This window comes from Petaurus breviceps, unplaced genomic scaffold, assembly GCF_028583685.1.
Source record: "Petaurus breviceps papuanus isolate PSGF00001 unplaced genomic scaffold, PetGlider_PUasm1.0 188, whole genome shotgun sequence".
Classification (NCBI taxonomy): domain Eukaryota; kingdom Metazoa; phylum Chordata; class Mammalia; order Diprotodontia; family Petauridae; genus Petaurus; species Petaurus breviceps.
This window is the reverse complement of record NW_027185804.1, coordinates 5834689-5861299: the sequence shown is the minus strand read 5'-3', so window position 1 is coordinate 5861299 and position 26611 is coordinate 5834689. Positions and strand designations below refer to the sequence as shown.

The 26611-nt window shown below is 45.6% G+C and overlaps 1 protein-coding gene across 2 annotated transcripts in view; it reads left to right on the top strand.

Moving 5' to 3' along the window:
• The window catches only part of IRAG1 (inositol 1,4,5-triphosphate receptor associated 1), a 151475-nt gene that overhangs the window by 110327 nt on the left and 14537 nt on the right, over positions 1-26611 (top strand). For both annotated transcript variants that reach the window (XM_069091217.1, XM_069091216.1), the window contains 8 exons: positions 718-841; positions 5483-5513; positions 9457-9597; positions 10638-10769; positions 13285-13426; positions 19722-19771; positions 21361-21468; positions 23228-23292. In XM_069091217.1, coding sequence (XP_068947318.1) covers positions 718-841; positions 5483-5513; positions 9457-9597; positions 10638-10769; positions 13285-13426; positions 19722-19771; positions 21361-21468; positions 23228-23292 — 793 coding nt within the window. The remainder of the gene's footprint in view (positions 1-717; positions 842-5482; positions 5514-9456; positions 9598-10637; positions 10770-13284; positions 13427-19721; positions 19772-21360; positions 21469-23227; positions 23293-26611) is intronic.

Here is a 26611-nt window from a genome sequence, read left to right as displayed (position 1 = left end):
GTGCCCAGCACTGTGTTAGGTTCTGAGGATAAAAAGACAAAGATAAGATGGTTCCTGCCCTCAAGGAGCTTACATTCTATTGAAGGCAACACATACAAAGCAGATATAAGGTGACTGGGGAAGGAGGGAAGGTACTAGCCACTGGAGGTATCTGGAGAGACACTCTGCAGGTGGTGAAGCTTTAAAGGAAACGGGATTTCTAAAAGGAGAAGGGCGGTGACTTCACTCTTCTCACTATAAAATATTACACAAGGTCATCAGATGAATGTGCTAGTGGGAGACATTTGGGTCTTTCCTCAGGGTACATATTTCTTCTGACTGTCCTTATCTACCCATGAGAACTCCCAAGTTTTGTACCTGTTTTTCAATCTTGCTAGGTCATATGTAGATCAGTTCATTGTCTGTAATGGGGTAAGTGTATCAGACCAAACAAGGAAACATGGCTAGATAACCCTTGCCTTCTGAGAACTGTGCCAAAGAAAGGAGATTTTTTTTTGCATAACTACAAATCTGTGCCATGAAACAGTTGGTCTGTTGGTCAGTCCCCAGCAGGACTCACCTGTTCACCATGGGTAAGCCCTGTATTGGGCACCATGCAAGGTTATAAGGTATAATCTCCTTCTGCTTGTCAAAGAAAATGCTTTAGGTGAAGAAAATTTACCTGTGTGCTCCTAGTATAATAGGTCTTAAATGGGATCCCCAAATGTCACTTTGCAGGGCACCCCTCTGAGCTTTCCCCAGGCATTGAAGAGGAAGAGTCCAAGAGTGTCTGTGACGTCATGCCTAACATCTCTGATGTGCTGCTCCATAAACTACGAGTTCATAAGGCCCTCCCTGGCAGGTAAAACTCAACATGGTCTCCAGAAAGCTTGGTGTCCATCCGGACAGCTCTAACAGATCTATGGGGCACCAACATGCCAAACCCTGCCTTCTACTCTTTGTGGGTTACAGAGATAAATTAGATATGGTCACTTCCCTCAAGGAACTGGGGAGAAAAAACCAGTGCAAAACTCTATGAGTGAGGCCTGGAAGGCAGCAGGAGTTCAGAGAAGAGAGAAATCACCATGGGCTAGAAGAGGCAGAGGAGACTTCCTGGAGGAGGCTGCATTTCCTGGGAGGTAGACCCACTGAGTAGAACATCAAATTACAGACCAGAAGGCAGTTTGGTTAGCATAACATCCCACCCAAGGAAGCTGGCCTTGCTTCCAAGTTCTGCCTTGCTCTGAAATTTGTATCAGGAGAAGTTTATTTTTCTTTCAACATTGAACAAATAGAGATGGTGTGCATGGTAGTGGAAAGTTGGCTTTAAGAGAGTCAGAAAGACATGGATTCAAGTTCTGACTCTGACACCTACTGGCTATGACTCTGGGTGAGTCACCTAACTGCTCAATGCCCTAGAACACTCTCTAAGACCACAAATTGTTTTTGTTTTGTTTTTTTAAAGCGTCAAACTGCATTTTTTGAAAAGAATTCCCTAAATGGGTGAAATCACAGCCCACAATCTGGGCAAAACCAAAGAGAATTCAAGTTAGGTTGCAAAAGTTCTTCGCTCTGGTCTTTAAAGGCAAGATTTCCCTCCCTGGTCCATGAACTCAGAGGGCCATGTTTTGTGTGTTTCTGTCACTTGCATCACAGAAACCAGGTTCATGGATTTATAACTGGAAGGGGTCCTCAGAGGTCATCTAGAGCAGTTCCCTCCTCTTACATATGAGGAAACTGAGGTCCACAGAGATCATACATCTTGGACAAGGTCATACAAACAGTGGCGGATTCATGATTTAAGCTCAGGTATATGACCCCCTCTAAAAGGCACTTAGTGGCCCTATCAGAGACAGCATATTAAGCTGGAGGGGGCCGTGAGAAATTCACATCTTCTTAACTAAGTTACCACACGAAAAAGTTCAAGTGGTCTGAAAGTTATTATTGAGCCATAAGGTACTGTGGCCTTGAACTCAGGAGACCGTGAATGTAGTCTGGGGGTGGTGCCACTAGAAAGACTAATAGAAAGAGCATTGTATGTATTTAGAGGCAGAGCACCTGGTTTTCCCACTTTACCTTCGAGACCTTCAGCAATTGTCATGTTCTCTCGGGGTCTTTGTTTCCTCATTTGTAAAATGAGGAGGTTGTACTAGACAACCTCTAGTGTTCCTTTTGGCAGTTCTAAGGTTCTAAGACCTAAGATCAGAAAAAAAAATCTCAGTATAATTCTAGGATTATAGGATTGTAACCTTGAGTGGGACTTGGTTTTCTCCTCTATAGACTTAGAGATGGATAGGACCTTAGAAGTCCTAGTCTAGACCAATGTCCTTGGCTCACAAAGGAAGAAACTGAATTCTGGAGAGATACAGATTTCTGAAAGAAGGCCAGCTTCCTCTGGCCTAATTTTATACTAACCAAACATCTATTTGGTACATAATTTGTTCTCCAAACCAATGGTCCGACTTGCCAGGAAACACCAGGTCGTCCAGGGAACCTCCCCAGGTGAGTTCTCTCTTCCTTGAGCTCATGCTGTCCTCCTGGAGACACTTTAGGATTACACAAAGAGTAAGTAGCTGAGCCAAGATTCGAACCCAAGTCTTGTGATTCGGTGTTCCTTTCTTTGGTCTCCCCAAGGTCTTCTTCAGCTCTGTTAGTTTCTGATGATTCTAATAACCAAATTCTGAAGCTCAGAGAATGAGCTGAGTTTTAAAAATCAGGTGGATCTACTGGGTTATTTGCAGGCAGCCACAGCAGACCCACCACTGCCCAAACCATCCTTCTTTCCTCTGCCTCCTTGTCTCTTGATATGGTCATTCTCAAGGCAGCTGTGGTTTGAGTTCAGTTCAGCAAATTTTATAAGGCACCTATTATATGTGTGCCAGGCACTGTGCTAAGTGCTTCACAAACATTAGCCCATTTGATCCTCCCAACAGCCCTGGGAGGCAGGTGCTATTATTATCCCCATTTTAGTTGAGGAAACTGAGGTAAACAGAGGTTAAGTGATTTGCCCAGAGTCACACAGATACTAAGTGTCTGAAGCTGGATCCAAGCCCCAAACTCTAGCTTATTCTCCCTGCTGGACTCTTCCAACCTTCCCAAGGTTTCTTGTTGATCAGGCAGATTGTTAAATGACTCTGAAGGTGGGGGAGGAATTAGCTTAATGGTTCTTCTTTGAAATCAAAGGATTGGGGGCAGCTAGGAGGTATAGTGAATAGAGCACTATCCCTGGAGTCAGGAGGACCTGAGTTCAAATCCGACCTCAGATACTCACCATGTGACCCTGGGCAAGTGACTTAACCTTGATAGAGGAAGGAAGGAAGGAAGGAAGAAAGAAAGAAATTAAACGATAGTAGACCTGGAGGCGGAAAGACGTTAGAGACCATTTGTCCAGGTCCCTGATTTTATGGATGAGCAAATGAGGGCCTGGAGAGGATAAGCAATGGTTCCAAGGTCAGCAGAGTCAGGTTCATACTCAGGACTCCTCTCACTTATACCAGGCTTCATGTCTGGAGCCATGATGACTCATCTTACACTTCAGGCCTGGCTTACCCAGGATGTGACCAGTCCAGTGACGTCCAGAGGAGGAAGCTCCCTCAGCCAGTGCTAATTGGCAAACCATTTGTAATGCAGGGTCTTTGAGAGTTGCTTGGAAGCAGGAAGGGATTAGCTGACTGGCTTGTGACCAGGCAGCTAATATTTGCAAGGGCAGTACCTGAATCCAGGTAAATGTTCCTTAGTCTGAGGCCCCATCTTCTGTCCATTTATTAGGTAGCGCCCATTGGGAGGTTGGGCTATTAGTTTATTTTTTTAATCTAAATGAAATAATCAGGCATCGATAACAGCAGCAGTAAAGGATAGAAGCACAAAGATCCAGACTGGGAAGGAATTTTTGGTATAGATTGGCCTATGGGCCACTCCCATGGAAGAAAGCCAACTGAAGAACCTGATTCATCTAAATCTTAGCCAGTGGGGAATCAGCCACTCTGCCCCACTCTGGCTGCTCACAGAAAACAGCATCAAGGCAGATTCCCTAGCACCTAAACAGGAAGGGTCCTGGCAGCCTTCAGTTGGGGGGACTAGCACCCCGCCTCCCCAGAGAAGGGGTGACCTCGCACCTCTGCTCTGGGCAGCAGAGGAAGCCGGGCTTCCTGAGCATCTTATCTTTGATCTGTTGTTTTGTCGGGTGGGGTGAAGCTGTTAGGTCCCCTTGTTCTCCCTCACTTCCCACACTCAGTCAAGCCTGCACCACCCAAGACAGGAAAGAAAGGGGCCCCAGCTTTATTTACAGAGTCCAGGGACTTTTAACAATGAGCCACACTTTCTCACTGCCTCAAGACCAAGAGATAAGACTTGTCTGCTGACTTGGTAAAAAAAAATGTTCCTCCCTCCCTTGTTCTTGGCCAGCACCAGACATCCCTTCTACGCTGATTCAGCCTCCTCCATTCCCAAAGATGCTGCTTCTCCTTATCCTGTCCCTTTCAGACTCTCCCTGTCATAGAGCTGGGGACACAGGCAAGAGCAGCTTTTGAGGGCTCAAACATACTCTCATGTGTGCACCCACCCAGCCCATTGGCCTAGAACCAGTCGACACGCATTTAGTAAGTGCCTACTGTGTACTGCACTGTGCTAGGCACTGGAGATACTAACATAAAAGTTAAAAAAAAAAGTTCCTGCCCTCAAGGAATTTCTGTTCTAGCAGGGAAAGAGGAGGAAGAAAACATGTGTATATGTAGATATATACAAAACAGGTATAAACAAAGTCACCTGGGAGGGAGGCATTAGTAGTTGGGGGGAAGGAGGCATTAGCAGTTGAGGGGGGAGGGAGGCATTAGCAGTTGTGGGGGAAAGCTCAGGAAAATCTTCATATAGAAGCTTGAAACTTCTTGAATCCAGGTATTCCTCACTCTGAGATCTGCCCTCCACTGACTATGCAGTGTTCCCTCTGGAACTTTGGCTATTCATTGATATTCTAAAAATAATAATAGCTAATATTTATATAGCACTTACCATGTACAAGGCACTGTGCTAAGTGCTTTACAGATATTATCTCATTTGATTCTCACAACAGCCCTAGGAGATAGGTAGTATAATTGTACCCACTTTACAGATGGGGGAACTGAGGTAGGCAGAGGTTGAGTGAATTTGCCGAAGTCATATAGCTAATAAGTTTCTTAGGCCAGATATGAACTCAGGTCTTCCTGCCTCCAGGCCTAGCAGTCTAAATCTGGATGGAAAAATCAGATGTGAATAATGGCAGCAGTGAAGCTAGGTGTTCTGAGAGGCAGAGGGGAGGAGGGAGAACACTCCAGGCATGCAGACAACCAGTGCCAGTAAAGACTTGGAGGCAGGATGTGGAATCCACACCAGCTCCCCATTCTCGCCAGCCGGGCATGCTGCAGTCTTCCTCTGAGCAGACCCAGTGAGGCTCCCAGGGTTAGAGAAGCATCCTTTCAGTTACTCTGGAGATGAAATGATAAGCTTCCTTCTTCCCCTTTTCTCCTAGTGCTCCTCCGCTCACTGAAAAGGAAGTCGAGGTAAGTGCCTCACAGTTCTCATCAAATTCCATCCATATCCAGGCCGAACTTACCTGTTTGGCTTCCGTGATACTTTCACAGGGACACAGGTCCAAGTGTTGGGAGGGGGATGTGATGTGCCCACTTGGGGTCTTGGTCCACCATGGTTCTTAACAGCCTTCATTAACTTTTTAGATTCTCGTGTCTATTTACACAGATAGACAGACAGACAGACAGACAGACAGACAGACAGATAGATAGATAGATAGATAGATAGACAGACAGACAGATATAGGTAGGTAGATAGATGACGCTCTTTGGGGCAAAGGCCATTGGAATCTAGAGCTACTTGAAATTTCTTTCTTCAAAAGTTCCTGAAAAATGACATTTGGAGCAGAGAAGGTAGGCCTTCTTTTTCTATGAGAAAGCTGGGGACCATGGGATAACTTAAATGGAATCAAGTTAATTCACAAAGAATTAAAAGGTGGAGTTTACCTCTGCTTTACTTTTAAAACTTGAGACTTGGTTTTTAGCATCCTTGGGTCTAATGAAAAAGTACTCTGCAGCTCCTACAGCCCCACTAAAGGGCTGACCCTTACTGACCCCTCCCACTAAGATTTGATGGTATGTTAAGGGAACCAAAATCAATCAATCAACATTTATTGAGCACCTACTGTGTGCCAGGCACTGTAGCCCTGCAGAACACCAATCCAGGGGAAGTAAGCAGGGAGGGCAGTCAGTGAACATTTACTGAGGGCTTAGTATGTGCCAGGCTCTGTGCCAAGCACTGGGGATGCAAAGAAAGCATGACAGTACCTGACCTCAAGGAGCTTATAATCTAACAGGGGAGACAGCTGGCAGCAACCATGCACAAACAAGGCAGACACACAAGAATAAACTGATGAGAGGGACCTGGGATGAAGAGAAGGAAGCAGCCCGAGCAGAGCTAGTTTTCCTTTCTTGATGCAGCAGAGAGGGGGCAGGAAGCAGGAAGCCATTCCTCACCTGTAAGGGGCCTTTGTTTTTCTGACCTTTGCCTCACAAGCAAAGCACATTCAACGTAAAGAAGAAAGACCCAGCTGATGGCAATATTACTATTTCAAAGCAGAAAAAAGAAATCAGTTACTGTGCTGGGGAATTGAGGAATTTAATCAAAGAAAGCATTTTATCTTACCTCCCCAAATGGAGAGGAGAGGAGGGGAGAATGTGAGAGAATGTGTTCATGCACATATTCATATTCCATATTTCATGCTAGTGGTGATGGGTTTCAAAATGTAGTCAATTCTTAATTTATACTAATTTTTTGGAGGGGAGGGAAAGTATTGAGTGGGGGCAGGGACATGAGCAACAAAAGAACATTGAAATGCAAAATTCACTTTGACTTCATTTGAAAAGCATCCTAGGGTTTTATAGCATATTTGCCCATTTAATCATGTCTCTCTTTGGCAAATATTAAAAAAAGAGTTTACCTGCTTTCCCTGGGTGTGCAGAAATAGACAACATGAGGAATTTATTGAAGGACTAGAGATTGAGAACTGGAAGTGACCTCTGAGGTCATCTAATCCTCCAATTTTACAGATGATGAAACTTGCCCAAGGCCTTAGCAGTACTAAGTAGCAAAGGGAGGGTTTGAACCCAGGTCCTCTGACTCCAAATTAAGAGCTTTTTCCATTGGACTGGCTCCCTCCCTCGTCCTGGGGCCAGACAGAAAGCAGCCTGGAATCAAAAAGGGTCCCAAGTTGTCCATGAGAATAGAGAGGCCACAGACAAATGATGGAGCAGGGTTCATCAGGGGTTCATCACATATCATCGGTGCTCAGGCTACCCAAGCAAGAGCAGTGTGACTGACCAATGGCTGAGTCATTCGGGAAGTATATGCAAGAACATGCCAGCTGGTGTTTGGGAAGGTGCTCCCAGAGCTGTTTGTTTAATAGCCAAAGACCCTAGGCAAAAACCTTAGCAAGGCGAGGCCATTCACCCAATTAGGCTGGTCCTACTCTACCCCAGCCAGCAGCCAGTGGCCAGCTGCATTGGGCCAACACAACACCCTCCTCTCTATGCATGGAAATGTCAGATCTGCTGCTGATTGACCCAGGGCAGAGTCAACAAAAGGCTGAGAAGATGAAGACCATCACCTTCATTCATGCATTCATTCATGCATTCATTCATTCATTCATCATTCGTTCATTCATTCATTCATCCATTCCTAATACACATTTAGCTCCTACTAGACATAATGTACCTTGTTCGGCCCTAAGGGAGATGCAAAGGTGACAATCATCATCATTGTCGTCATCATTATTATTAATAATTACTTATAATAACTTAATGTAGTACCTTAAAATTTGCAAAGTTCTTTATATAGATTTGTTTTTAATCTTCACAGCAAATGAAGAAACTGAGGCTTAGTGAGCTTAAATGACTTGGCTGTGGTCTCACAGCTAGTAAGAATCATAGGCAGAAGCTGAACCCAGGTGTTCCCAGCGCCAACCCAAAACTCTAACCACTCACCTATACTGACTCTAAAGATGTAGTCTCTTGCCCCTGAAAGCTCCCAGGCTGGCAGAGAACTAGGACATGTACAGAAATGAATATGATAGAACTGAATGATAGAATAGAAATACACTTAGAACTTAAATATATGGGTAGCATTCATAGTGTTACACAATCAGCACAGAGAGAGAGCCTACTTCCGCTAAAGAATTTCCACCTGCCCAAGTCTCTTCCCCAGTGCTTTCCTACATGGGCTCAGACCAGGAAGCGCCTTCTCTGTGATTTCCATCTTTTTAAAGGTCAGTCCTGCACTCAGAGATTTTTGCAACTAATGTTTATACAAAGTCCTAAGTGAACCTTAGGGGTCTTAAAAAATAAATCTTTTGGCAGCCATTTAAAATTGCTGTTCAGGCAGAAACTTGGAAATGTGATATGAATGCTGGCTGAAGTCTCTTTTAAATCAACAAGACCTATCCTTCACACCAGTTTTCCTTAAATATGGTTTCTCCACGTGAAACCCTTTGGCCATAAATCCCCCCAGCTAATCCAAATTGCTTACATTGGCTCAGCTAAGTGCCCCTGGCTTATTTAAACCCAAGTTGCTGTCATGAATTTTCTTCAATAGTGGAGAGCAAAGCATTTGGGGGGGGGGGGCACTTTAGTAAAATGCACTGACTCTTTACCTTCTCTTAAGACTCCTATGGCCATATGTTGTCATTTTTGTGGCTTTCCAAAGCTTTTCCATAGGTTCTTAATATCTTAGAGCAGGAAGAAGAGAATTTATCAGTCTTTGGATCAGACTTAGAGCTGAAGGAGCCTTAGAAAGCCATCTTGGTCCAACCCCCTCATTGTGCAGAAAGGGAAACGGAAGATCCCAGAGAGTGAGTAGCCTGGCCAATGTCACAGAGCCAGTGACTGGCAAGTCCAAGGGCAAGAGTAGAGACCAGGTCTCATGTGACGTCCTCAGAATCTCCTGAAAGGTCCTCAGCTCCACTCATCATCTCCATTGTCCTGATGTGATGTTTGAAATTCCATTCCCACTTACTGTTGTAGGGTAAGGCATTAAAGTTATCTGAGAGGAAGGGCAGTTGGTTTTTTTTTTTTAAGTCATTCTCACCCATTAACACCTTGCTATGATTTGGTTTACCCCTTAGCCTTAGAGAACAGACCCCTGTTGACAGCAACTTCCATGGTTTGGTAAGCTGTGTAAATACAGATTCTTGTGGTAGAAAGAACACTGATTTGGAGTTAGAGGACGAAGATCCAAATATCAGCTCTGCCACTAACTACTCAAAGTCACTTCCCTTTTCTGGGCCTCCTCTGCAAAATGAGAGGGTTGGGCCAGCCAGCCTCTGATGTCCTTTCCAGGTCTCCAGTTAGAATCTACATACAGATAAGTCATAAACTCAACCTTCTAACCTACAGCAGCTCCTCCTTGTCTTTCTCCTCCACTCTTTCTCCCTCTCCATAGAATGTGTTTGTACAACTTTCCTTGGCCTTTCGAAATGACAGCTATACTCTAGAGTCGAGAATTAGCCAGGCTGAGAGAGAAAGGAACCTGACAGAAGAGAACACCGAGAAAGAACTGAACAACTTTAAAACTTCAATCACGGTAAGGAAGCAGCCTGGCTCTGACAGTGCCCAAGGGCTGTCCCATCCCTGAGCTGTCCTAAGGCCATCGCCACCCCTGCCTATGGGAACCAGGAGGGGAGGGGAATCATGTGTCTGAGGACCAGGCCAGTTGCACAGGGAGGAGGGAAGTGAGGGGGACCACCAGGGAGCTCAATTATAAATGAAGAATTGACTGTATTTATATAACTGGAAGGCAGTTGGTTGGTGGACAGAGAAGGAGATGCCCAATTAGCTCATCTGATCAGTCAATGAAGAGGCAACCTAACAAAGTCAATAGAGGGCTGCCCTTGAGCCCAGAAAATCTGGTTGAGGAGCCATCTCTGTCCCATACTATGGCTGTGTGACCCTGGGCAAGTCAAACTACAGAGAAGGTGCCAACCCTGAGTTGGTTACAGGAACTTCCCTGCTCATCTGGCAGGTCCCTGTACCATAAATTGGCAGATCCAGTTGTGTCCTTATCCTATTATCTGCTGTCAGGAAGGCAGGCCCAGTTTTACATGGTTTTCCAAGAATACTCTCCCTCTTTTTAGGAATCACCAAGAGCAGCCTGAGGGGTGGGATGCGGGGGAAGGTTTGTCTAAGCAATGGTGTGGGTTGATAGTGACGGTTATGGGCTGAGGTTATCTATGTAGGTATGTGACCTTCAGGCCTTTTTTTGGGCCCAGATGATGAGACTGGCTTCTTCTCCCTTACCTTTTGCCTCCCTTCCCTGGCCACTGGTCACTGTCCAGATGTTTGTTTCTTTTTTATTTGAGGGTTTAAAAAACTTCTGTCCAGATGTTTTTTGGCTTTGTAGGAAACCTCCAATTTGCCAAAACATAGGGGGGGGGGCAGGTTGAGCCAGGAAGAGCTTTTCCAGAGCAGGTCCAGAGACTCTGGTTCAGCCTCTCACCTCAGCAGCTGAGGGATGAGGAAGGGGAAGATGGAGTAGGGGCAGGGGAGCATTCAGATCTTCCTCCAGGCCTGATTTCCTCCACCCCAACTGTAACTCAGAATGTCCCATCTCCTCCCTCCTTTCAGTCCTCAGCATCCATCTGGCAGCCCTGTGAACACCGAGAGACCTATGAGAAACTGCTGGAAGACATCGCCGTCCTACATCGCCTGGCCGCCCGCCTCTCCAGCCGCGCTGAAATGGTTGGGGCAGTGCGCCAGGTCAGACCACTGACCTCCCTCCTTCCACCTCCCTAGCCCAGCCCCTGCTCATCTCAAGACATTGCTGGCCCTAAAGGGAACAGTCGGCCCTTCCATCATGGGGCTATAACCCCTTTGTTGAAGCTACTAGCCTAAGAAACCACTGCTGGGGACACAGGGTGCCAGGTGGCCCTGAAGGACATGAAAGAAGCAGAGTGAGCGGCATTGCTCCTCCCCCAAACTCAAGTCTCAGCCCCAGAATAAACCAAGTCAGCAAGCATGTATTAAGCACCTACTGTGTGCCAAACTGTGCGGAATGCAAAGGAGGGGCGGGGGAACAGTCCTTTCTAATGGGTGAGACAACTGTGCACATTCAAGATATAGACAGGGTAAACTGGGAGTGATCCCAGAGGGAGGTATGGGCAGGGGGAGAAGAGAGGAAAGGCCTCCTGCAGAGACTGAGCTTGAGCGGAGTCCTAAGAGAAGCTAGGAGGCAGAGGTAAGGAGAGAAAACATTCCAGGCAGGAGGAACAGACATGATGAATGGAGCCTGGACTTTGAAGAACCTCCAGAAACCAGTGTGAAAACTGAGGCCTAGAGAGAGGAAGGGCCTCACCAGGACAGATTATACATACTGGGATGAATCTAGAGAGATAAAGAGACGTCTCACACCTATCTGGCTTCAAACAATCAGCTTCACAAACTGAGGACACTCACACGGACACTTCTGAGTAAAGCTCTAGTAAAGGTTTTCCTTGACCATTATAGTGAGTTATGGCAGCAAAGAAAGTCAGTGAAATCTTGGGTTCCTTTTAGAGACACATGATATCCCAGACTGGGCCTTCTCCATAGCTGGAGCTCAGTTGTGTGTGTATCATTTTAGTAGGGCAGACAGAGAGCTGATCAGAATCCAGAGAACAGCCAGGATGGGGAAAGGGCTCGAATTCATGCCATGAGAGTATTAATTGAAGGAGCTGGAAATGATTTAGGAGGGACGTGGTAGCAGTCTTCAAATATCTGGAAGGCTGTCTCATAGGAGAGGTGTTCAATTTATTCAGCTTGACCCCAGCTGTAAGGGGTAGGCATTGTAAAGCAGTAATTTAGACTGAATATAAGAGGAAACTTCCTACCAAATAAAGCCGTCCCACAATTTGAGTGGGGCTCCTTGGAGGGTACTGAGTTTCCTCTTGGTGGAAATGTTTAGACATAGACTAACTGATGGCATGGGTATGAGAGTAAGGGGGATTCTTATTCAGGTGTGGGTTGGACCTCTGAGGTTCTTTTCAGCTCTGAACGTCTGTGGGCTAATGATTAGCTGAGGAAGACGTGCTCTGAACTCCCACCTCAGAGGATCCAGCAGGCTATCCCCCATTCCTGGAAGCCATTCCTTCTTCATCTTGGCCCCTCAGAGCCCCTGTGTTCAGCGAGGACCAGCTAAGGCACCACCTCCTTCAAAGAGCTTCCCTGAAGCCTTCTCCCCCTTAAATCACCATGTGGCGTACTCCCTTATAGACATATCACAGCCCTCTAAGGAAAGGGAAGCTTCTTGAGGGCAGGGCTATTCTGTTTTTGCCTTTAAATAGCCTCAGTACCCAGAACAGTGCCTGGAACATGATTCGTGCCTAATTGTTGGGGTGTTTCAGTCCTGACTCTTCATGCCCCTTTTGGGGTTTTCTTGGCAGAGATTTTAGAGGGGTTTGCCATTTCCTTCTCCAGATCATTTTACAGATGAGGAAACTGACACACACAGGGTTAAGTGACTTGCCCAGGGTCACAGAGATAATGTGTCTGAGGCTGGATTTGAACTCAGGAAGACGAGTCTTCCTGACTCCAGGCCCAGCACTCTTGCACTGTGGCACCTGAATGGAATTGAGTCTCACCCTCGTTGCAGATGCTGGGCCTCTGGCTCTAATTGGTAGGTTTTCTGGCTGCTGTGTCACTCTGTTGACTCACACTGAGCTTAAAGTCTAACCTTCCTCATTTATTTCAGCTGCTGTTCTCTATGACATCTGGTTTGACAGATATACAGGGTGTCCCAAAAATCTGAGTGCAAGATTAAGCTATTAAAACTTAAAGCTGCACTAAGGCTTTTGGGCCATCCTTACACAGGCTTATGGAAGGACAGACTTCCTAAATGACCTCTGAGGCCCTTCCCACCTGACATCCTCTCCTCCAAGGACTCTCCTCGCTCTGACAGTCTGTGTCCTATATTCTGAGGTCCCCCAAGGTGTTATAGTGCAAAGAGTTTCAGACTTAGAATCAGGGGCTCTGGGTTCAAATCCTGCCTTTGCTATTTACTACCTATATGTGAGTCTGGCCAAGTCACTTCAACTGAGCCTCAGTTTCCTCATCTGTAAAATGAGGGGGACTGGGTGAAATGATCTCTAAGATTCCTTGCAGTTCTAGATTTGGGCTTCTATGGTCCTGCCTCTGGTATTTTCTATCGATTAAGTCCCAATGGGTTACTCCTTCCCATGGCTTTATCTGTCTTGGTTTCTTAACCTTATTCTCCCCTCTTGCCTCTCTTTCCTCATAGGAAAAGCGGATGTCAAAGGCTGCAGAGGTTATGATGCAGTATGTAGAGAATCTGAAGAGGACGTATGAGAAAGACCATGCGGAGCTCATGGAGTTTAAGAAACTAGCAAACCAGAATTCAAGTCGGAGCTACGGCCCCTCTGGTAAAGCCGAGTGGGGTTTCTGTCATCCAGCGGTCCCCAGGGGTGTGAAGCCTGGCCCTGCTGCAGCCGGCCTGGCCCATCCACAGCTAGCCTGGGCAGCCTGGCCCTGCAGCATCATCTTGGCCTGGCCACAGCCAGCCCAACCAGGCTGGAGTGCCTAGGAAGGGCCTACTGGGCACCACGCACTGTACTAAGAGCTACAGATACAAAGACAGGCAGAATCTTCCAGGAGCTTAGAGACAGCACACAAATGACTGTGAACAAACAAGCTGTAGAAAGGGTGATAGGGCAGCATCTGAGAGGGAAAGCACCAGGGTGGGAAGAGTCCTTGCAGAAGGCAGGACTTGTGCCAATGGAAGCCAGGAGGCTGAGATGAGCAGGGAGAGCATTCTGGGCCTGGGGAGCAGCCAGTGAAGCCACACAGAGGTGGGGGAGGAAGTGTGTCATCGAGGAACAGCCAGGAGGCCAGGGTCACTGGGCAAAGGTCTTGGGGAGGGCAGTCAGGCCTAAGGAGACTGGCAGGTAGGCAGGCTGTGCAGGGCTGTCAAGGCCAACCGGAGGGTTTTGTCTTTGATCCTGGAGGCCTCCAGAACCAGAGCTTCTTGAATGGAGGGATGGGGGAGGAATAGGATCAGACCTGCATTTTAGGAAAATCAGTCTGACAGCTGAGTGAAGCATGGACTGATCTAGGAAAGACTTGGGGCAAGGAGATCAATCAGCAGACCAGGACAATAATAGTCCAGGTGTGAGGGCATAAAGGCAGCTAGGTGGTACAGGGGATAGAGCACCAGGCCAGGAATCAGGAGCATCTGAGTTCAAATCTGGCCTCAGACACTAGCTTTGTGACCCTGAGCAAGTCACTTAACCCCATATGCCTCAGTCTCCCCATCTATAAAATGAACTAGAGAAGGAAATAGCAAACTACTCATTTCTTTGCAAAACAAAACAAAACAACAAAAACCAACCCAAATGGGGTCAGAAAGAGTTGGACACAACTGAAAACTGAACAGCATTGTGTAAATTGGATGACAATTCCACCTGTAAATCTCTGACCTGGTGACCCCACCCACCAGGGGGGAGCAAGTGGCGGAAACTAGACGGGTGTTTGGAGGCAGAAGACCTCCCTGGGATGAAAAGTATTCGGGAGGAAATGCAGAGCAGAGAATGTGCCCCAGTAAGAAGGTAGCCTACAAGGTGCCTCCAGCCAGTTCTCTTTAAGACAAAGGAAGTGCTGAGGGGTAGAGGGACTTTATTCCAGTTCCACTCCCTCAGCATTTATTTATATACCTACTGTGTTCCCCTGCAGGTCTGGTGCAGACAGAGGTGCTGCCCTCAGGCAGCTCACAGTCTTGGAGAAAAGAAATGAGATGGGCACATCAATGGATGAAATACAAGTTAGAATGTTGTACTCTAAAATTCCTGGAGGTCAGAGGATGCCCCTCTGGCAGCTGGGGACAGCAGCAGGTTTTCTGCTGTGGGTAGGTTGGGCGGGGCAGCAGCAGGTAGAGAGTGGCAAGGAAGGCCATTCCGGGGCCAGAGAAGAATATGGGCAGTAGCCCAGAGGTGAGACATTCCAGGAAGTGTCTGGGGGGCGGGTGATAAGTCCAGTCTGGATGAAGCCCAAAGTTTATGAGCAGGGGAAGGAGTGTACATTAAGGCTGGAAAAAACTGGGACCTGAGAGGATGCAGACATCCTGAAAAATGACCTTGTTTATTCCATAGATTCTGTTGATTAAAATCCAGTACTTATAATCTGGAACCAAAGAGGTGATGGAGAAAACAGTGAATAGCTCCTCAGAGTCCACATTGGGGGAGCAGAGATTACACAGCAGGTTTAGGAGGCCATGACTTTCTATCAGACAATTGCCTGTTTCTCAGAAAAGTTAAGGGAATCATTGCTGGTGGTCACACAGCTGGTCACACAGTTAGAGGTGAGATTTGAATCAGGTTTTTTTCTTTAACTCTTAAATGGAGAAGTCTATGCATTATACCACATTTGCAATAGAGGCTAATTAGCACTAATAATATAAAGGCAAAAGGCCTCTAGGTTCTGAAAGCTGAATTCAAATGTGTCTCTGTGATTGTTTGTAAAAGATGCGACCTAAGTCTAGTCTGTTAATCCATTGGCTCTCTAACATGAGGGGAGATGAAGACAAATTACAAGAAAATTGCCCAAATCACCATTTTGACGCATAAATTTTCACTAACAGATCAGAAAGGTATGATGGGACTTAGCAGATTTTAATGTCGGTGTTATCTGTCCTTTACTTCTCATTTCTTTGCTGAAAGAGCACAGACAGAATAATTTCTATGTTCATGGTTGTTACTGCCATGATGAAATAAAGTAGGGCTGTGATATATACTCACAAGGTTTATATGAAGTATAAATATATATTTATATATATTATATATATATTACATATATACTCACAATGATTAGTCTGGATTAGTAGAAATATGATGTGATGTTCAGCCATTTTTCAGTTGTGTCTGATTCTTTGTGATCCCTTTGGGGGTTTATTTGGTTTTTTTGTCAAAGATACTGGATTGGTTTGCCATTTCCTTCTCCAGTTCATTTTACAGATGAGGAAAGTAAGGCAAACAGGGTTAAGTGACTTTCTCAGGGTCACACAGCTAGAAGTATCTGAGGCTGGATTTGAACTTGGGAAAAGGAATCTTCCTCACTCCAGGCCCAGTACTGTACCCACTGCACCACTTAGTAGAAATAGAGTGCCCAGAAAAAGTAGAGTGATAGCCCTTCTGCCCCCTGCCCTGATCAGTCCACTCCATGAACTGGAGTGTTGTGTTCAGTCCTGGCTGAAGGATATTGACATTCTAGAATTCGTCCAGGAGAGGTCAGTCAGGCAGTGAATTCCCTATCACTGGAAGGATTCAGGTGCACGAACATGTGTTAGGAATATTGTACGATGAGCATCTGTGGGTGCATTCGATGGCATTTGATGTCCTTTCCAGCTCTAAGATTTAATTATTCTAAGAGTAAGAACACTGGATGAAAATAAGCCTTGTCCCTGATAATAATAGCTAGTACTGTTGTAATATGTATAACAATTGCTATAATAACTGTTTTACATGGGGCTTTGAGGTTTGCAGATCACTTTAATGATGTTCTTTGGTCGATCCTCACAATGACCCTGCAAGACGAGTGATATGACTCTCATTTTAAAGATGAAGAAACTGAGTCAGAGGTCAGGTCTCTCAGGATCACACAAGTACCTGAGGGAGGATTTGAACTCAGACCCTCTTGAATCCAAATCTAAAGTTCTTCCCTTTGTGTAACCCAGCGTGTCCCTCTAGGGCTGAGGAGCTGCTGCTGCCTCTGTCTTCTCATTTCATTTTCAGCCCAGTTGCTAGAGTCATCATTTCCCAACAAGTAAAGCTCATGCCGGAGGGAATGAGAGTTCTGGCCATTGAGAGATAAACAGCCCGAGAAAATGGAGCTTTTTGAGCCCACAATTCCTGGATATTGCAAACATCCTTAGTTACAATGAACTGGAGGAGGGGGGATGCAGAAAGCATGTCCCAGATGGAGAGACCTTTATAAACAGAACACTGGGAGAGAGAGTTTTCTGGGGAATATCAGCAGCTTTTTTTTTTTTTCCCTAGAACTAAGGTAGAAATGCACAAAGCTGTTTTGGCTTAGGTTTAGGAAATGAGGTCACTAAAATGCACCAGTTTAGCAAACAGCCAGCTCTCTCCCAATGTGTGGAGTTGGAAGAGTGAGTTAATTCCTTCTTAATCTCAGCACACAGAAAGCCAGCCCAACATTCCTTAAACCTAACCGCAGGGCTTGTTGACAATATGTGGGCCACCACGCCCAGGGCGGGTACACAGATACATTTGCCCATCAGCTTCACCAGTCAAACTATGGTTCTAGCAGGCAAACATGGTTCCTGATCCATTGTAGGTGCTTAAGAAATGTCCGTTGGCTTGACAGGCTTGCTCTGAGTGGCCATGGCAGTTAGGGGTAGCATTGTCTTATAGTCAGAAGGGCAAGGAAGCCTAGACCACAACCTTTATTCAGATGTTCCATCTCAGGGCAAGATTTAAGTGAGGGAGGGCTGTGCAGAGTCAGCAGCCTTACTTTCTCCTCCAGAGCCATCTGGAGCCATTGGCAATGTCTCAGTTTGACTGAGGTAATACCTACTCAGAAACAATTGCTATTTTTGGCCAGAAACCTTGAGGGTCTTTCCCCACCCCAGATTGATTTAGCTTTAAAAGGCCAGGGTCTCCCAAATGCATCCAGGGCCATTTCCAGTTGTCCTGATCCATCTCTTGCCTCTGGACTCAGATGGCTCCAAAGGAGAAAGTGAGGCCGGTGACTTTGTACTCTTAAATCCAATTGACTTTCCTGTCATGGCATCACTGACATCACAGTCCTCTGAAAACCAAGGACAAACAACAACAATAGCCCAGGGCAAGAAGATCCTGAGCACCTTCCAAACCCTAAATCATGAGTAAGCTGGACAAGGATGCGTGGAGAGGCTGGCAGAACTGCTTTGGCATCAGAGACCATATTCCTGGATTCTAATTGTTTCTGTTTACCTGTCCCCTGTCTGACCAGCCTGCATCAGAGTTGCATACCTGCCCTTCACCATGTGTCAGCTGGGAGCCAATTTGCTGGGAACCAAGAGGATCAGGATGGGCGACCACCCAAATGTCTCCCTAGGTGTCCTGTTCTCCCTAGCTGCTCCCCTACCTCCTCTAAACTGTAACTAGGTTAGGATTTGTGTACGTAAGGATGCTTTGTGCCTGTGTTTTTATAATAGTGTTAGACAAAGACTCTGGTAGCATTTCCTTCACTGAGGCAGCTTGGTGGTACAGTCAATAGATTGTGTGAATGGCATCAAGAAGACTTGGGTTTGAATTCTGCCTCAGACACTTGCTGGCTGTGTGACTCTGGGCAAGCCCTGCCAGCCTCTTCACAGGGCTGTTGAAAGTATCAAATGAGATAACTTATGTAAAGCTCTTTGCAAACCTTAGAGTGCTACATAAAAATCATCATCACCATCATCCCATGCCCATTTTGTCGAGCATTCCTGAAGTCAACATTTATTAAGCACCTTCTATATGCAAGGCCTTCTTCTGAGCACATACAAATAAAGTATGATCCCTGCCCTCATAGAGGTTTATACTCTAAGAGTAAGAATAAAACACATTCACAAAAAAATGTGATACAAAATCAAATTTGTGATAAATGAATATAAATATGATAAATGTTTTATTCATTTAGGCATCTAATAAATGCTTTTGTAATTGGGCTTTGCCTTAGAAAATAGGCATATGCTTGGGGCGGCCAGGTAGCACAGCGAGTAAGAGCACCGGCTCCAGTGTTGAGAAGACCTGGAGATCGAATCCTGGGCTCAGACACTTAGCACCCACCCAGAAACACCTGGCCCTGTAACCTTGAGCAAGTTACTTAACCCCGATTGCTTTAAAAAAAAAAAAAATAGGCATATGCAGCTAAGTGGTGCTGGACCTAGAGTCAGGAAGACCTTAGTTCAAATTTGGCCTCAGATAGTTACCTAGACAAGTCACTTGACCTCTGTTTGCCTCAGTTTCCTCACCTGTAAAATGGGGATAATAATAGCACCTTCTTCCCAGGGTTGTTGTAAGGATATTAATGCTTAGCTGTCATTGCTGCTGCTGTTGTTATTACATGCAGTCTGTGGCCTGGGCCATGCTGGAGGCTTTTCCGACACGGTAGGACCCCTGATGTACAATCTGTTAGCAGAGCCTGCGAGGTGTGTGATGAAAACGTTACTAGGCAGACAGGCAGGACAATGATGGGTGCTGCTGCCCCATCGTGGAATAAGACTCTGGGCTCCAGAAGGGTCCCCAACCAGCCAATCAAGAAGCATTTATCAGGCACTTCTCACAGGCCAGGCACTGAGTGTTGGGACATAAAGAAAGAGCGTGACAGTCCCTGCCCTCAGAGAGCTTACTCTCTCATTGGGAGGCACGACATGCCTACGAGATACACACAGAATAACTGGAAGGTAACCTGGGGCAGCGGGGGCGGGGGAGACCAGGGAGGTCTTCCTGCAGCAGACTTTGGAGGTGAATCTTGAAGGAGCCAGAGATTCTCAGAGGCGGAGGTCAGAGACCTCGTTTCAGAGTGTCCCTGTACTCACTCCAGGCTTCACAGAGGAATAGAGGGGGGCTGAGCCTGGAACATCCAGGGCCTTTGGACAGCTCTTAGCACTTTCCCCAACCCTTTCCTGAATCTGATTGGCAGTGACTGATGATGTTCTTCTGTCTCTCCCCATCGCTGCAGAGGATGGAGTCCCTCGTGCCACCAGGTCCATGTCTCTCACTCTGGGAAAGGTAGGTTGTCTGCACAGGGGGGTGGGGAATATGGCTGCTCAGAAGAGAATCAGGAGTGGTTTATTAGAAGCTCCACCATAACCTAAGTCCATGGTGTTTCAGGAAGGAAAAACACCCATAGGTACAAGAAGTTCACTAGCCATTCACTACTTGGGTGACCTTGAACCTTTACTCTTTCTCTGACACCATTTCTTCATCTACAAATGGGAAGCCCTGAAACTTTCCCCGAAGGAGGACAGCTAAGTAGTACAGTGAATAGAGTGTTGGGCTGGAGTCAGAAAGATCTGAACTTAAATCTATCCTCTGATACTTACTAGCTGTGTGACCCTGGGCATGTAACTTAACTTCTATATGCCTCAGTTCTTCAACTGTAAAATGGGGACAATAATAGTACCTACCTCCCCGAGGTATTGTAAGGATCAAATAATATTTGTAACTTATAAAGCAGAGTGCTAGCAAAATAATATGTGTTTAATAAATGCTTGTTTCATCCCTGCATGCTTCACAGGATATGTGTGAGGACTCAGTTGTATCCAAAAGCTCCTTCTTGAAATTAAGGATTCCTTGGGTGGGAGCATGGGGATCACAGAATTCTTATAGATTGTTGACTCTAATTCACTCATTTTATAGATGAGGAAATTCCCACAGCTAGGATGAGTCTCTAAATGGGATTTGAACCCAGGTCAGAGATTTCAGTTCAAAATTAGGGAAAATTTCTTAATACTTAGAACCCTCAAGTGGAGTAGGTGGCCTTGTCTGGTATCATTGCTAGAGCTATTGAAAGGGAATGACCACCAGGCAGGGGGGCTACAGAGGAGATTCTTTCTTCAAGCAGGAGGGAAGACCTCAGAGGGCCCTTCCAGCTTTTAAGAATTCATATTTCTAAGGGTGGCTAGGTGGTACAGTGAATAGAACACCGGCCCTAGAGTCAGGAGGACACGGGTTCAAATCCGACCTCAGACTTTTGACACATTTACTAGCCATGTGACTTTGGGCAAGTCACAACCCCAATTGTCCTCCAAAAAGCAGGAAGGAAGGAAGGAAGGAAGGAAGGAAGGAAGGAAGGAAGGAAGGAAGGAAGGAAGGAAGGAAGGAAGGAAGGAAGGAAGGAAGGAAAGATGGAAGGATAGATGGAAGGAAGAAAGAATTCTTATTTCTAATAAAAAAGGCCTCCAAACCCTTTTTCTCATAGACTCCTGGGAGGGGAGCAGGGCAGAACATTTAATCATTATCAGGCTCAAACCTGCATCACCACCTTTTTCAGAAATAAACTGAGGCTGAGAGTGACTCTGTGCTGAAGACTAATGCCATCCATTCTCTTACATGAGAAATCTCCTTTCCACTCTCTTGGTTTTTGTGAATTTCCTAAAGTTGTGACTTTTCCCTGAAAACTCTAGTCCAAGAACGAGTCCCCCAGGATGCATAGCTATAGAGCTTCTTTGTTCATGTGGAACAATCTCTGATTGCCCTGACGTACACTCACACCCCTCCCCTCTCCCTGTTTTCATCACTTAGGACAGCTACCATTGTCCCACTGAGGATGGCGGGGCACATGACCTTCCTGCTAGTAAACGCTTTTCTTCCTGCAGAACATGCCCCGTCGGAGAGTCAGTGTGGCTGTGGTCCCCAAGTTCAATGCTCTGAACATTCCTGGCCAGTCTCCCAGCACATCACCCATCCCATCCTTACCAGCCCTGGTGAGTATGACTAGGGAAATAATGGTGGCCCAGAGCTAGGTGCTGGGGCCGCTGAGAGGAGACCTGCAGGAGCAGAAGAGAAGCCACAGGAAACAGAGCATGTTCAGTGTGGGCTCCAGGAGAGTCATGGAGCATCTTCTGCCACTGACTTGAGTGAAGACATTGAGGTCTTGAATTTTACATTTTACAACACAATTTATAGTTCATTCTGTATGATTCAGACAAACGTGGGATAAAGAACAGAGAGCTTGCCTTGGATTCAGGGGATTTGGGTTCAAATCCTGCCCCTGACATACTCTGGCCACGTAACCCTGGACAAGGCACTTAACATCACAATGCTCTAGTCAATTCTCCCAGGCTCTAATTTGCACTGAAGGTGCTGGCCTGTTTTGGCAGTGCACATTTCCATATCTGGGAGTTTCCTTCATCAATGACATAACAGGTCTAGTCTCTCTCTCTATGGACAATATAGGCATATCCTAGCCAATATTTTTTCTCAAAGGAGGAATAGAAGAATCAATGTAGCTTCAGACCCTTTTGGGGGAAAAAAGACCAAATTTCATTACAAAGAAGCTTTCTTTATAACAAACTATTTCTACATCCCACCAATCTCTCTTTCTGTGTGTGTGTGTGTGTGTGTGTGTGTGTGTTTCTCGCTTTCTGTCTTTTCTCTCTAGGTCTCTTTCTCTCTCTTTTTCTCTCTATGTATCTGCCTCTGTCTATCTCTCACTCTCTGTATCTCTCTTTTTCTCTCTCTGTGTCTCTGTCTCTCACTCTCTTTTGCTCTGTGTGTGTCTCTGTGTCTGTCTGTCTCCTCTTCATCTATCTTCTCTATCTCTGTCTTTCTGAGAGCCAAGAGCATGCCTGCTGTTTTTATTATAAGCAGGGAGAAAGGGATATAGCTGAGTTCTGTTCGCAGCTCTAGTGTTCTGCCAAACAGGAGCAGGGATCCTTTGACTCCTCTTCCCCCTCCTTTGCCCTGATTCAAACCTCTTGGGCAACACCAGTCTCAGTTCCCCCAACTTCCCAAGCCACAGACAAAACAAAGTCACCCACATGAAATCTAGGAACTTGTAGGAAGAAAGAGGACCACAGGCACAGCACACTCTTCCCACTCCCTCTTTTAAAACCCTATTGTTTTTAGGGCCATTCTTTTTTCTTTTTCACTTCTGGCTGTTTCATCCCTAGCCTGGAAACGTGGGTTTCCCAGCACCATGCTTACTCACAGAGTTCCATTACGACAAAACAGCTTGGACATCCTCCAAGTAAACTCTAAGTAGGATTTGACTCACAAGAGTTCTGAGTAGCCGGGACCTTCTGAAATAAAAATGGCATACCAGTGTGCCTCCTGCCTCCCAATGCACAGAGCATGGTGTGATGGGGTCTGGTGTTAAAGCTGCCCTCTAAAAACAAGGGACAGGCCACTGGGTCCCACTGAAAGGACCTCAAACCTTCAAGAGGGAGAGGGAGAGGGAGAGGGAGAGGGAGAAGGAGTCTACTCAGAGATCTGACAGAGGAGAGGACACAGTGAAAGGGAGCAAGCTACCCTCACTGTGCTTCTATCCCTGCACCCCGCCCAAGAAAAAAGGAATGACCCCTCCCCCCAAAAAAAGATGGAGAAAGGGATAATGGCTCAGAAGCCTGGATGACCCTTGGGAGTGCACTTGTCTAAACATGCATGTAGGATGTGCTGGTCCACCTGAGTGTTTTGTTCTGACTTATTTAAGGAATTGAAAGATTTATCTTATTTTCACTACAGGCTGAATCACCAAATGGAAAAGGAAACCCCTCAGCTTCCCTGGCTTCACCAGCATTATTAGAGAAGTAAGTTTTCTGATTTGACTTTTCACCTTGAGGTTGTCTAGGAAACCTGCTTTAGTTGGTTGGACTATTGATCTGTCTTTCTGTACTGTCTTTCTCTCTCCTTCCTCACCTCTCCTTCTCTCCCATCTCACCTCTTCAACCCACTTTCCTCCTTCCCCCATTCCAACACATATCATCCTTTTCCTTTGTCCCTTCCTCCTTTCTCTCCATACTTTCCATCTCCTTTTACTTCTTTCCTTCTGTTCTTCCCCCTTTCCCTGTCCTCTACTTCTCTCTCTCTCCTTTCCTCTCTCCATTTCTCTCTACCTTCCCCCTGTCTCTCTCTCTCCTCCTTCCACATCCACTCCTTTTTCTCTTTCTCTGTTCTCTCTCTCCCCTCTTCCTCCTCCTCATCTCCTCTCTTTTCTGGCTTTATTTTCCCCTTAATTTTTTCTCTCCTTTTTTCCTCTTTTCTGCTCCTCTCTCTTCTTCTTTTTCCTCCTCTACTCCCCTCATATCTCATCTGCCCTTCTCTCTCTCCTCCATCCCTTTCTCTTTTTCCTTCTGTCACTTCTCTCTCCTTACATCCTCTTTTCCCTAACTCCTACCCTCAAGACTGTTTCCATCACCAAGAAAAAAATGTGATTTGAATTTAACTGAACTTTTACAGAAAATAGTTTCTTTATCCCTCTAGGGTCCATGCTGCTGCAATTTATAAAATTATGAAGAAAATATATTGAATCAAAATGCACCAATCTGAGAAGGTCCTGGCTTTGCTTGGGAAAGTTTTTTCTTTCAGGCTTCTGTGCCCCATGCAGTTCTTTCTATTTTAAGCCAGAAAAGCTAGACAACAGGCCCCATTCCTGTGGTGCAGAGATCTGTACAACCCAAATGGATCATTTGTTTTGTAGAACCTTTCCCCACCTGGCTAAGGACCCAGTCCTTGTAAAGGTTTCCCTTCCTCTATTAGCTGGAAATGTTGCCTCCCATACAACTGAGGAAAACAGGGGTTTTTTTTTTTTTTAAAAAAGGATCATTTACTCTTTCTTTGAAGAATCTTCAATTTAACTTTTCTGAGTAGAGCATAGCAACATAGATCTAGGACTGGATGACCCCTGAAAAGGCACTCAAATTCAAACCCCTCATTTTACAGAGAGAAACTGAGGACTAGAGAGACAGGTTGACTTGAACCATTGTGCTGATTTTAAGTGGTAGACCTAGGATTTGAACCCAAGTCAGAAAGAGAGAGAGAGACAGAGAGACGGGGAGATCTCTGAAGTCCCTTCTAGCTCTGTAATTCTCAATGAAGCACAGAAGCAGACAAGAGGAATGCCAAGTATAATCCCCAAAGGTGTATAATCTAAAAGTCTTGTAAAAGCCTTTTTTCCCCATTACTTGTCTTGGGTAGATTCACATTTACCTTACTGAGCACACACAGATGGGAAGGGGAAGGGCAATAGTCAGGTGTGTGAAAACAGTGGGATGGGACTTGGGTGTTACCCTGGAGAATTGACAAAGTTGAGAGTTGAAGGGCTGGATGCACTGATTGTCTTAGGGAGGAGATCCAGAATTCTCCTTTTCTAGCTGGATCCTAGATCATTAGACATCACAGCCCCAACAAACCCCTTCCTTCTCATCTGAAAAAAAAATGTGTGGGTTTCAGAGAATTAAGCCCAACAGGTGTTATGAGAGGGATGTGGTAGTCAAAAAAGCCAATGTGGTCTTGGAATGCATTAAGAAAGGCACATGATGTCCAGAAATAGGGAGAGGAGATGTCCCTTTGTAATTCTGCCCCAGTTAGACCACACCTGGAGTGCTTTGTTCATATCTGAAAACCACATTTTAGAAAGAAGCACCAAAGGCTGGATGACATCACTTGTTGGGCATGTTCCAGATGGGACTCGTGTGATACAGGTTGGATTATATGCTCTCTGAGACCTCTTCCAACTCTAGCTTCTGTGATTTTTAGAATAGAATTTTACAAGACAGACTAAAGGGGAAGAAACTGAGGATACCCAGAGAAGTGAAAGGACTTGTCCAAGGTCACATAGTAAATTACTGACAGAGCAGAAAAGAGGAGGTGTCCATAGTCCCAGTCCAGCCAGGGAATCTTCCTTTGTTCCCCATTGCCTCCAGCAAATACCCATGACTTCAGTTTTACAAGTCAGATCAAAATTGCATTTCATTTAGCCAAAGATATTTATTTGCAACACTTGCAAAGCAAAGACTAGATATATAACAATCTTTAAGGTTGTTCATAAAAAAATAGAAACAGAAGCACTCACCTGCTCAAAAATTCCTTTGGGAGCTTCCTTATTACCTTAATAGGATCTCCCTATTAGCTCTAGGACAAAATACAAACTGTCCTTAATCTGGCTCCAACCTCTTTTCCAGACTTATTTTGTATTACTGAAAGGAGTACAAGACTGGGTCGCATTTCAGAGCGCCACAGGGTCATCAGCCCAAGATGGTATTTTGTCATTTTTATGATGGCACCTAAAATTTCTTCCACTTTGATTTTTAAAGCAGTACATGCAAAAAGACTTCCAAAGTTACCCATATCTTGGGATGGGTTGGGAGACTGTAGGTTAGGTTTTAACTTTTTTCCAGTGTTATTGGAGAATGAATAGTTAAAATTACCCCCATACCCTCAAAAGAGCTCTTGGCACAATTCGAAACTCACAGCACGGGTGAAAAAGACTACTATGAAAGTTCCCTTAACTCAGGGCCCCCACGAACACAGTTCTCTAATCGATATAACTCAATCCAATTCCATCCAACAAGTGTTTTAGGCAATGTGCAAAACCCAAAGATAGAAAGATAAATGACCTTGATGAGTTTAGGGGAACCAACGTGCAAACAGATCTGAGGAGGAGGAAACAAGGACGAGATATTCATGGCACAGCACAGAGAGAACTGGCTGTAAAGTCCGAGTACTGGGTTCGAATCCTGTCTCCAATGCCATCTATTTGTTTCACCTTGGGCAAATTATTTAACCCCCATGGGCCCAAGTTTCCAAGTTTGTAAAACGAGGGATGGACTAAATGGCCTTTAATGTCACTTCCAGCTCTAAACCTATGACCCTGTGAACTAGGGAGATCCAGAAAGATTTCCTGCAGGAGATATACAGCAGGTCCATTTACGCTTTGACAGAAACTAAGGAGTTTTCATCTTATCCTGGAGGTAATAGGGAGCCATTGACCTTTCTTGAGCAAAGGTGATGTCTGCAGCCTTGGCAGTGGGCATGGTCTGGAGGAAACACTGCTTGGAAGGCTGGTTTGAACTGTAAAAAGGGAAAACTGTTCATGTAGAGTGAGCATCTGCGATCCTTTATATTATC